We start from the raw sequence: 13,813 nt of genomic DNA on the forward strand, positions 1-13,813 counted from the left end.
ATATAAATTAAGAAATATAAATATAAAAAATTATTAACTTTTTACAATTGATAAAAATTTAATATTAATGTTTTTTTTAAACTAATAATTTTGAAAATGTTATAATATAAAAATAATAAAAATATATCAAATATTTAACATTTCTATTTCTTAAATATATGTTAATTATTTTTATTATTAATATTCAGTTTAATTTTTAAGTTATTTTACTTTGCTTCTATCTTTTTATTAACTTAGCTTTTCTTGAAGTTGTTATACATGAATTTTAAAAAGTTCCTAGATGAAAATTTACTAAATACACATGTTATCGATAATGCTATCGTGTCAAATAAGTGCACATATCTTCGACCGATAATTATGCATTTTAATTCATAATTGAAGTGTATACATTCTATATTATGCAATATTATAATTATGCAAATATAAAACGTTCTTAAGAATGTTACAAATGTGTGTAAACATTGTCAATATAATTATAGCTACAAAGTATATGTATACTTGACAGATATACAATCTTCAATATTAGTAGAAGAAATATTTCTTATATAGCAACGTATAAATGAAGATAATTTATTAAAGCAGGTTAAAAAATTAATATTTTTAAAATTTACATTAATAAATTATAATTGTATATAATAATATTTTATGTATTATATATTTTATGATACTTTATATATTTTATATGTATTATATATTTTTTTTTAATAAATTAAGAATTATGATATAATTAAATTACTCAAAATCATTCTTAAGAATATTAAAATTTATTTTATTAATGCTTTGTAATCTTATATTTAATATAAATTGAATAGAATCGAAAAGTTCATAACAAAAATGATCTAACAACTTTTGTCTTTTTTCACAAAATCAAAATTTTAAATTTTAGAATTTTAATTTTTATTCGATGAATTTTAAACAAAATTTTAAACAAAATTTATTTTGAATTAGTACATAGAATATATGTAAAAAAACTTATTTAACTATATTTAATCAAGTTATAAAATTACATGATAAATATAATTAGATAAAATTATAAATAGATAAAAATTGTATTAGAAATTCTTCAATTAATGCATTAATGTATTTTTTATCTTTTATAAAATTTCTTTAATTTTTTTTTTTATTTTGTTGTAAATAAATACATAATTAATACATAATAGAATCATAATATAATCAATATATAATTAAAAAAAAATAGTTATTTATTTTATATAAAATTTTATTACATAATCAATCAATAAATTTAATAATTGCAGGTATAAAAATTAGCTAAAAAATAGTTGTCATTTATTTTATATAAAATTCTATTACATAATCGATCAACAAATTTAATAATTGCAGGTATAAAAATTAGATAAAAAATTAGAAATATGTTACTCCAACAACTTGCAGATTTTTTGAGCCTTATAACAATAGGTATGTGTTTCATATTAAAGATTCCTCAAATTTTGAACTTACTGACTGCTAAATCAGCAGATCAAATTTCAATTGTAAGTCTTTTATTAGAATTAACTAGGTAAGTTTTATCTATTATAAGTATATAAATTTTTGTATTTCAATTTAGTTAAAAAAAATGTTTAAATAAATTTCAATATTTATTATAACATTGGCTCAATTTATATTTCTTACAGCTACACAGTGATGACTAGTTATAATTTCACAAATGGTTATTCAGTATTATCTTATTTGGAATATCCTATTATTCTATTGCAGGAATATATTCTAATCTTTCTAGTCTTAAAATACTTAAATAAAATAAATATATTTTCAATTCTAGTCTCAATATTATATATTGTTACAAGTATTTCTCTTGCAATGCAACTCATACCAAAATTCGTACTTACGATTTTAGCGGTTAGTTAATTTAATTAATTCAAAATTAATTTACAATTTTATAGTTATTTTTTAATTTATTTTATAATTATTAGCCGCTGTGTACCCCAATTTCTGTCTCAAGTAAGATTATTCAATTATTGGCAATTATTCGAGCGAAAAATGCAGATACAGTATCGCCAATTACATGGTTTATCTCTGCGTTTACTAATTTGAGTAAGTTATCAATATTGATTTCTCTATAGAAGTTTATGCTACATATTGATCTTGATTTACAGCGAGAGTGTTTACCATATGGATGGATTCAGCAGATATTTTACTACTGGGAAATTTTATTATTTCTGTAATTTTAAGTTCAAGTATTATGTTTTTCGCTATTTATTATAAGCGAATAAAACAAGATTAAGAAGATTGTCTTAATAATTACAAAAATTGATCTAATCAAATATAATTTCCATTCAGTCTTTTTTTTTTAATAATTATCAACAAAAAAATAATATTTTATCAACGAAAAGTAATATTTTAAATATAATGCAATAATACAATGAAATATATTATTTAATTTTTTTCATTAATTGAATAAAAATGATACACAAATTTTAAAAATGTTATTTCAAAATACTGATATATTGTACATATTTAACGAATACATATTCAAAATGAATAAAAAATTTTATCGATAGATTAAATGCAATCTAAGATTCTATTTACAACTTTCCTCTTAATCATATGTCTTTTTTCCGCTACAACATATTCTGAGAAAGATTGTACAAATATTTTTCAAAAGGAAAATTATTAATCGCTTATACTTATTTCTAGAACTTTAAACGCAAATCTAAGTAATCCAAATCTAATCCAACATTAAGAAAACTAAATTATACAATTCAATTGTTTAAAACAGTTTCTATCCGAAAATTACTATTGTTACTGTAAAATCTCATTTGCGAATAAATGTAAAAGTATGGTAACTAAGCTAGTTCGAGCATCGAAAGAAGTACTTAGACAATAGTCTAGTCTGTTGGGGCAGAAGCTTGCACGTGTGTAAGGGTACGGAATGGCATATGGTTTCGAAGTGTGTGGACCATCCTTCTTAGAGTTGCCACCCTCACCCCCCTCTCCCCTACCATAGACCGTCAGTCCTCGATGACCTCCGGCCTGTCAGTATTCACGTATATATTCAGTCTATACCGAGAAGCCACTCGGGCTTCATCAGCATCTCTCCGCGTCTCTCTTGTGCATTCTCCCGAAAAGAGAACGAGAGTAAGAAAGAGACAAAGAAAGAGAATATAGGGAGAAAAGACGGGTCCAACGATAGTTTCAAAAGAGAACACACCGCGCTAAAGGACGAGATACCAGTGGTGCCGACGGTGGCGGGCTCGATCTGTCCACTGTCAGGATGGCGAGGTGGTTGCTGGTCGCTTCGTTGGCCAGCGTGCTGGTCCACCAAACGAGAAACGAAATCCTGACGCCACCGTATTTTAATTTAGCTGAGGGAAAAGAGATCATCGCGTCAGCCACGTGTGGTGTCGACACCCCTGGACCAGAACTTTATTGTAAACTCGTTGGTGCAAATGCCGATCAACATGAGGATATAAATCTGATACAGGGACAGGTCGGTATATAGAACATGTTTATATTCTTTGCTTTATCATTTTTAATTGAAGAATGATTTATTGTTATCATCCGTATCTGTAGCTTATCTAAGCAAATTCTGTTTTTTCTTATTTTTCGGTTGATAAATTTGATATTAGATATAGAGTGATTATTGAGTGATTATATAGAGTGATTATGCAAAGTGATTACAGAAAATCATCATAGAATAGTGCAAAGTAATATAAACAAAATAGATAGATTAAATTAGGAGTAGATTTTATTTATTTTGAAAAAGTACCTTATAATATTATTGTAATGTAATAATATGTAATAATATAATATAATAATATATAATAAATATATATAATATATAATATTAATTTTGATTAATGTATTAGTTAGTTATTTAAATATTTCATAAATTTCTTTTTAATTTTATTTTTAATTTTCGAAACAGTTATTTAATATTTATTTAAAAACATCGCTTTTATTAGTGCATCGCTTATTATTAGTCATATAATCAAAATGAAGTTCAGGTTTCAATTTTTATCTATATTTAATCCTTAAAGTCCAAAAGTTTATCAAGCTTTAACCGACTGTTTAGTTAATTATTTTTTCTTTTTGCTTTGCCAGAGGTATATATAAAAAATATATAAAAAATAGATAAAAGAAAAAATTATAGCAAATAATTCTAAATTCATATCATGAGTATAGATTGATATGTGATAAATCACAAGATTTAAAATTAATTATTAAAATTTTATACATAACAGATAATTTTTGAGTAAATAAATTGATAATTATCTATTTATTATTTGCATATGTAGTTAGATTTTGTATTTTTCTTTGTAATGAAAATATAACATAATTTATTTTTTAAATATATAAAAATTTGTAAAAAAATTACAAATTGCAAAATCAACTATAAAAATAATAAATAATAAAAAACTTTGTAATTTATTTTTACAGATTTTATAGTTTTTAATATTATAATTTATATCACACTCAACAAAGTTCTTCCTCTGTGACACATACGCGGTATTAGTAATAAGCGTACTATCGTTCTTCAAATTCGATAAGAGAAGATCGTGTTCATTTTTTATATAAAGCGTGAATGAAACTATACGCTAAAAAGCGTCTTTCATAAATCTTGTCTTACTAGTAATAATTAATATAACGTATATATTAAGAATCATTTCAAGTGATTTAATTTCTTCAAATAATTATATAATATATAATATGTGTATAATTACCTGAATGAATCTGATAGAATTTCTTGTATAATTATGTCATTAATTGTTATAATATTAAAATTCATAAATATTAATGCTTGATTTAATTTTACGAAGTATCATAGTAATTTTTTCAATGAATTTTGTGATTAATGTTATTTTTAAATCTTATATTTATTTGATATTTTTTGGAATTAATTTAATGTAAATTCTACTGTTAATCTGAAAGAATAATTGCAATAATCTTGAAAATTATACCTAAAAAAAAAACATACATTATACGAAATATTATACCAGGACATAAATAATATATTTATTATTTATTTAAAAATTTGATTATTTTTTAAATAATAAAAATTTATGTAAATTTAGAATTAATATGAAGAAATTATATATTTTTTATCCTAATCGTTTAAAAAAATTATTTTATCTTATCTATCATTACAACCCTTTTACATTTCTTGACAACATATCATAGAACCGGGTTCCCTCAATCAAACAGGAAATAATAAATTAGATGACCGATTTATTTCTTGCGTAACATTTAAAACAATTAGCTATAATTTTGTTTTCAGTTAATAATAATAATTATTAATTGTAATCATTTATTTTTATATTATGTTTTTCTCATTATTTCTCATTCATAAAATAATTGATATTATTGGACGATTCATATATTTAGAATTTTCCGAATGGTCAATGGCCATTCGAGTCTACGAGTGTTACGTATATATCTATTTATGCGGATGAGAGAAAATGCTATGTAGACTAGAAGTGAGAAGACTGATAAAAAGCCTGTGATAAGAATGACCTCTCGATAACACTTGACCATCTTGTCTTCTCAAATTCCGAACGATTGTACTGACACGAGTGTCCTACAAAGATTCTTAAAAAAAATCTTTACCATTTATAGAAATCTTTGTAAAAATTATTTGATTTTTTCCTAATCTAACCTATTTACATTTAGTTAATAGAGAAGTTTCATTGAATAATTTTAAATTAAATTGCATTTAATTTTATGCTATATATAAAAATTAGAAGATATTAGGTCATTCAACTTTATATTGATAAATGGACAAATATGTAACCCAAAATGTTGATTATATTTATATATATATATTTTACTTATAGTAAAATCTATAATATAAACCTATAATAAGATTAATTTTATTTCTCTTCCGCTTTGCTATAAAAACTTCTATAAGTGGGAATTTTAATTTGAACAAAATTTATTTCAAATGATAATTTAAAAATCATTTTAAATAACGTTATCTATTATTTAATGAATAATATATTTTAATTAAATTTATGTTTTTTATTTTACTAAAATAAAATATTTGGAAAAATAATAAATTTAAGAATGAATTATTTGAGAAAATGAACATTTATTTGAGCATTTATTTCTTAATTGAAAATTTGTTCCTGAAACATTCAAAATAAATAAAGAGTAAACGAAATAATAATTTTAATAAAGGCATAATAATGTTAATATTTTTATTTTTGCAATTTGAATTCAAAATAATCCAATTTTTGTTACAAGTCGAAAATAAAAGCTAGAAGTCATATGCTGTTTAATTTGATATTATGTATTCTAATCAATTAATAATAATAATAATTTTTCGATTATTTTTTCTATTTCAAAGGAATAGTTAGAGAATGAAACATAAATACAGAAACTTTTATTCTATATATTTTTGTACAAATAAATAATTTTTATTTTCTTGAAAAAATAAAAATAGAAAAAAGTTATAAAATATTTAATTTTTAAATAAAAATATTATTTTGATTTGAAAAAGTTAGCAAGCAGTAAGCAGATTTTTTATTTTTGAAATATATCTGAAGTTTTAAAATTATTCAGATTTGAATATTGATGAAGTTGTTCAATGAAAATTTGTATACAAACATAACAATCAAAATTTAGAATTATTTTCTTTTTCTTTTCATATTAAAATTTTAAAAAATTTTATTATTAATTCAAAATTAATATTTTATATCATAATATTATTATATATCAGTAATAATTTTTTTAATTTTTAATTTTTAGTTTAATATATTTTTGAAAATTTGGAATCATATTTTTACTTTTTTATATTGAATCTTTTTCTATTAATATTAATTTTACTATTAATATTTATAATATTTGAAATAAATATAAATGATCACTATTAATTCGAAATTAATTTTTAGTTTTAAATATCATTTATTATCTTATTTTAATAGATTTTTTTTATGGTATCTATTTTTTAAATATATGAATTTTATGGAATAGTAGAATATTATTTTTAAAATTAAACTGTGGAATCCGAACCTATATGTAATTAATTTTTTATTGTTTTGTTTAATTTGTCTCTTATTGTTAGAAAAATGAAACAATTATATAAAAATCACAATCTGTTTTTTCTGCTGTATTTACTTTCGATTCTTTAAATGATAAATAAGAAAATAATTCTAACTTCAATATCTTATCTTAAAGCATATTAAGATTTGCATATACGATCTTTTAGAACTTTTATCAATCGAATACAAATTAACTATTAAAATTAAACTTATACAACAGAATTAATATATTAACATATTAATGTTTTCATTTTTTTTTCCAAGAAAATGATGTGATGAATTTTTACAAATTTTGTTTTGTAAATTTTTTTTTGAATTGTAAATTATTATATATTTCTTATAATTGTAAATCACAATTGAAAAACCTATTTCACATTTTTTAATTTTTACATAAAAAATCTAAAATTTTATTTTTCATCATATTTTATAGCTAATCAAAATTTCCACTATTGTAAACATATTAGGTAATCATTAATTAAATCAGATAAAAAATAAAAAATCAATAAAAATATAATTTTTTTATTTTTAATTTGCAAAATATTAATGTTATGATGAAATCGAAATATAATAATATACTCACTTTTATGCACTCACTTGTCTCATTTGGCATTAATCCCAAAAAATATATAGTTAAAAATTTCGAATAAAGTTATTTTAAGGAATTACTCATTAATAATGTTTGAGTAACATTTATTCGTAATTATTATAGTTAATCTGCTGCTTTTCATATAATCTCGGCCTTTGATATTACAATTATTTGCGATTATTATTATATTTTGAACAATAAATTATTGAAATAATTTATTGAAGTAATTTTAATCGTAACTTCAACTATTAAATTTTGCCATTATTAAATCGTTGTTAGTAGAATTCTTATCTAAATAAAAAATAAAAATCTTATATTATAAATTATAATTATTAATCTTGATTAATGAGAGATGCCATATATTAGTTAAAAATTATTAATGCCGTAGTTAAAAATTACAAAGTGTTTGTGATACTTTTCAAAAATTCTATAATAACAATTAAAGATTTTTATATACTTTTTACCAAATCATCGTACATTAAATTTTTATTAATTAAACTTATTCAAAAGTTTTTATATCTCTAAGAATTATAAAATAATGAATTATAGATATTGATTATAATATAAAGATTATAATATAATCTATAATATAATGATATAAAATAATGAATTAAAATTATAAATATCTAAGAATATAAGAAATATAAATATCTAAGAATTAAGATTCTAAATTGAAAACAAATATTTGTGATTAGAAATAAATTTTTATTCAAATAATTAAAAAAAAATTTTTATTTTATTTTATATATATTACTTTATTTTAAAATAATATCATTCGAATGGTTGAAAAAAATTATTGTGATTAGAAATAAACGTGATTGAAATAAATTTTTATTCAAATAATTTAAATAAAATCTTTATTTTCTTTTATATATGTTACTTTATTTTAAAATAATATCATTCGATGTTTGAAAAAAATTATTGTAATTTAACATTTATTACTTTGTTTCGTATTTAGGAATTTTTTTATTTTTTATTTTGATAGAAAAATCTTTATTTTATATGAAATTTCTATTTTTAAAAACTTTTTAATTTTTCTTTAGATTTAAATATAGCTGAATATTTTTATATAATATTTTTTATTTTTTAATATGTATGTTTTATTTATAATTACATGATTTTTTAACATGTTTTACTTACTTCTATAAATATACTTTAATTTTTAAAAAATATCATTTTTTTTTCATTTTTCACAATACATTAACTTTTCTTTTTTTTTTTTTATTCAATAAAATATTTATACAAAATGTAATTTTTATATTTTAAATTATTTTTTATATAATTTGCTATAGTTTAATATAAATTTTATGCATTTATGTAATTTTACTGCAAATTAATTATTATATGATTTTTTTTATACAATGCATATGTACCATATGAAAATATATATAAATATATATTTTTTTTGAGTTATGTAATTCCTTAATTTGAAATAAAATTTATGTTTTTTATGCACGAAAAATCTTATTATTATTTAAAATCATCAAACATTATTTATTTAATAAATAAATAATAAATATCATTTTAAAATAATTTATTTTTTGAATAAAATTTTAAAATTTATTTGCAAATATTTTTATTTTCAAATAAATTTATTAATTATTTTATTTTATTTTAGTTCATTAAAATTATATTTATTAAATTATAATATTTAATTTATTTAAAGTAATTATTTTTATTTGTTATTTTTTATTTGAAATAAAACCATCCAATCGTCGATGACTGATTGAATTACTTTTGTCTTAATATTATATATTTGTTCTGTAAAGATCTGCAAAAATTTATTTCAAACGTTAATTAATATTTAATGAGTTCAATTAATATTGATTGTGAAATTATTCTTGATCAAGTAAATAATAAATTGAAGAATTAATTGTTTGAGTAACTAACATTTATTTCTTAATTAATTATATTTCCTTATGAAGATTTCTTTTTTTAATTTATTTCTCTATAAAATATTAAAATATAAATCATTAATATTATTATGATTATATAATAATATATAAAGTATATATAAAGTAATATATAATAATATATAAAAAATAGTAAATATAAATATAAGTACATAATAATAATAAATAACATATATATAATAATAACAAACATTAATAATATAAATGTTAAACACTACATATTAAGAATTCGTTTATTTTTATTAAAATAATAAATAATACATAATAGCAAATTATAATTTATTTGAAGTGATAAATAAAACATTTAATTGCAAAATAAATTTTTAAATAATTTTAAAAACTAATTTAATTATATTATAAAAAAATAATATATTTTTGATTATAGGTATGTGATTATTGTGATGCTGATAATCCAGAAAAAAGACATCCACCGGAATATGCAGTCGATGGAATGGAAACTTGGTGGCAATCACCACCTCTTTCTAGAGGGATGAAATACAAAGAAGTAAACCTGACAATCAATCTTGGACAAGTAAGTTAAATAAAATTTATAAATTGTACTATATAATTAATATAATATATACAAATATACAATGTTTTAAAAAGATAAATAAAATTATTATAATTATAATAAAGAAAATAAAGACAATAAATTTTAATAATAATAATAAAGATAATTTTAATAATAATATTAAATTATGATTTTTTATAAAAATATTGAATGCTGACAATTAGATATTAAACATTTATTAATTTTAACCATAAACTTATTAAAATTTATTAATGTTAATATTTGTAAATTTGTTTTTTTAATATCATAATTATAAATTTTTTAAATTATCAATATTCAATATTTTTTTACAACAATTTCTTTTTTCATTTAATTATAAATCTTGAAAAAATCAAATTATTTATATATTTTTTTTAAATTAAGGCCTTTTTTTTTAAATTTAATATTACACTTATCTATATTAATCTATTATATTTCTTTTTATTTTGATATAACATTTATAATTTTTTATTATATAAATATAATAATTATTTTACTTATATTTTTCAATATTGCACGTTATTATTATTACTTAATGAATATTATTATTGATACTTAATGAATTAAGTAGATTTATAACAAAATTAAAATATTATCTTCTTAAAAAATAAAAAAACGATTTTATTTATATCAATAATTAAAAAAAATATTAAATATTAATATTATTTTAAAATCATAATCATTTATCTATATTATCTGTATTATAAAATATAATATTATGAATGTAAAGAAATGTAAATGTCATTTCATTGTTTTTTTATTATCTTTTATATAATTTAAGTATTCTTTTATTATAAAATTCTTCATCTTTATATTAAAAAATTTAAATATGTATTTACTTATCCACAATTTTTTATTATGGAATTTTTCAGTACAAAATAATTAAATGGAACAAGCTGAACATAATGGATATATTCTAATAATAAAATATTCCAATTGTAATAATTATTGCTATAATATAAATTTATTATATACTCTGTGTTGTATTTGATTTAAGGATTCTTCTGTTATTAAATATCATCTAAATGCAAAATAAATATAAACGAATATCATTATCAATTTATTATTTTTATGTCAAATATCAAATATCAAATCTTTTTATTTGTTAAACAACAAGGAGAAAAATAAAGATATATAAAAATTTTTAAATTAGAAAAAGTTATTAAAAACTTAGAAAATATACAAATTTTACGAGGACCATAACTGAGTCATCTATAGTTTCAAATGTTAAGTTTATTAAATTTTATATTTATAATAAAGTATTCTTTTCAGATATTGTTAAACAAGCAATAAAATATTTTTTATTTAAACATAAATTTATTTAATAATATCTTATCGGTTATCTTATTTTTATTTGATCATCTAGTTATATATTGAAAAACAAAACTAAGTGTAAATAGAAAATAAATGAAAGGATTGACGAATAGCAGGAAATAATGGACTTGTAGAATGAATATTTTATCTGTAAATTATTTTATCGTTTCGTAGGCGTTTTCCTGTAAAGCGGGAAAGAATTATCTTCACATCATTTCCGGAGGACATTAGAAAAGATGGATTTTAGGGAGCGGGGTAAATGTTACAATGACTTAGATGTACTTTTATTCCAATAGAAAAAAGGATAGGAATATTTAATATTAGATATCATTTTTTTTTCGATCTATAGAAATTTTACAATAACTATATATACTTTTGTGGAAAGTTCGAATGAATGAAATATTTTTTGTCAATATTTATAATATTTTCAATATTAATAATTATAAATTGCAATTTTTTTTTCTATTGAACCATATTCTTTATTATGAGTTCAAATTTCATGATTATATAACTTATAATTCGTCAGAATTTTAGTAAATATTTGTTTCTAGATATAGTTACAAATAAAAAAAGGTTTTATTTCATAATTTAGAAATTAGAATTATTAAAACATTTAGAAATTATCGAATTAATTGAAATAAATTCTCGAAGAAAGAAATATTTTGATCATTAAAATGTTTGATCACTAAAAATGTAATGTATATAGTATATTGTATATTATTTTCTTAAAAAGAAATATATATATATATATATATTTTATATAGTATTTTCTTAAAATATTTTTTGTTATTATATTGTATTATTATATATATTATTTAATTTTATATGTTTTTTACATAATATTATTTTTTAATTTTTAATTTTTAATAATATGTGTAAATAGAAAAAAACATGAATCATTAATTCACAAATATAAATATTATTATGAATTATTATGAAATGAATATAATATCTATGAAATGATTGAAAAAAACTGTGAATTATGAAATATATATAGAACAATCACTGCCAATAAAAAAAAATTAGCAAAAAACTTTTTATAAAAATGTTAAACCAAAACAATTAGTTTAAAAGTATTAATCTTTAAAAATCTAAGAAATGAATTCGACAAAAATTAATTTAAATATGCTTTTGATTGCTCTTCTAAAATTGAAAAAATGGACAATTATATATTATGGACAATATTTTGAGATGTAGAATATAAACAATTGGAAATAAGGAAATGTTTGAAGAAAAGAAAAAAACATAAGTATTTTACTGCTTCTCAAGAGCATAAATGAGAACTTAAAAAACTATGCTAAAAACCTGGCTGCTGAATGATTTTAACTAATTTTTTAACTAATCCATTATTATAAAGGATATTATTGTAAAGTTTAATATATCCTAAATTAAATATACAAAATCTAAGAGATACTTGATATATTTTTTAAAACTCAATTCAAAGTTACTGAACATTAGAATAAAAAATTAAAATGAATTATTAGTATTGTAAAAAAATTATTTAATCATTGTAAAAATTATTTTGAAAGATATTATAATAAAATATAATTTGTAAAAGTCAAATTAAATGCATAAATATATTTAATAAAATACATCGAAAATTGTAAATTTCTAAAATAATTTAAAATCATTTTTTATAATGAATTTATAAATTTAATAAAAATTATGAGTAATATTAAAATCTATATTCTTTTGATACAATTTTAAAATATAAAAATTTATGAATCATATACTTTTTTGATTTTTTTCTATTGTTCAACTAGAAACAAATGTCCATTAAAACTACTATAAATCACAAGTAATATGATGATAAAATTTGAATTAATAGTAGAGAATATTATTAGTTACACAAATTCCAAATAGAAAAAATTGTCATAATATTTTTGAAAAAACATCGCACAAATTTTTTATCTAGTAATAAGAAAAGTTTAATCTAAAAAATTATATAAGAAATATGTTGCATAAATATAAATATGTTGCCTTAAAAACTTTAAAAATTTAAATCTAAAATGTAATCTTGTACATTTTCTAAATTAATAAAAAATTGATCAAGCAGATATTCGCATAATTAGCATTAACACATTTGAAATTCTTAGTATCATTTTTCAAAATCAAGAGATATCAAATTAATATTATTTTGACTCAAACATTGTCTGATATCTCACGAAGATATAATATATTAATTTAGTATTAAGAAATATAAATATCGAAAAATAATATCAAGTATTTATTCAATATTTTGATACATATTAGTATCTACTTTTAAATATGTATTTATGTTTTAAAAAAAATAAGTACAATTAGCAAGTATAAGTAACGAGAAATGCTAATAAATAAATCTTAATAATATATAAACATCAAATACAACAATCATAATTTATTTTATTTTTTCAGAATTACATATATAAGTTTTATTTTGCATAATCATAATAAATTTATAATAAGTATGGCAAGA

General features: G+C 18.7%; 2 protein-coding genes across 2 annotated transcripts in view; both read left to right on the forward strand.

Annotated features, from left to right (window-relative positions):
* Positions 1–267: 267 nt before the first annotated feature.
* LOC100864124 (solute carrier family 66 member 3) lies at positions 268–2,522 on the forward strand. The gene is made up of 5 exons (XM_003693685.4): positions 268–582; positions 1,342–1,516; positions 1,632–1,854; positions 1,929–2,049; positions 2,112–2,522. Exons 2-5 carry the CDS (start codon positions 1,371–1,373, stop codon positions 2,237–2,239), a joined length of 618 nt encoding a protein of 205 aa, XP_003693733.1. The 5' UTR covers positions 268–582; positions 1,342–1,370; the 3' UTR covers positions 2,240–2,522.
* A 490-nt stretch (positions 2,523–3,012) lies between these two features.
* Positions 3,013–13,813, forward strand: part of LanA (laminin subunit alpha) — a 41,939-nt gene continuing 31,138 nt past the window's right edge. Inside the window, exons 1-2 of the mRNA XM_003693684.4 lie at positions 3,013–3,445; positions 9,880–10,026. Of these exons, the coding sequence (XP_003693732.2) occupies positions 3,230–3,445; positions 9,880–10,026 (363 nt within the window). The 5' untranslated portion in view covers positions 3,013–3,229. The remainder of the gene's footprint in view (positions 3,446–9,879; positions 10,027–13,813) is intronic.

Source organism: Apis florea, unplaced genomic scaffold, assembly GCF_048593485.1.
Source record: "Apis florea isolate Af1SG1 unplaced genomic scaffold, ASM4859348v1 contig_3794_pilon, whole genome shotgun sequence".
Classification (NCBI taxonomy): Eukaryota; Metazoa; Arthropoda; class Insecta; order Hymenoptera; family Apidae; genus Apis; species Apis florea.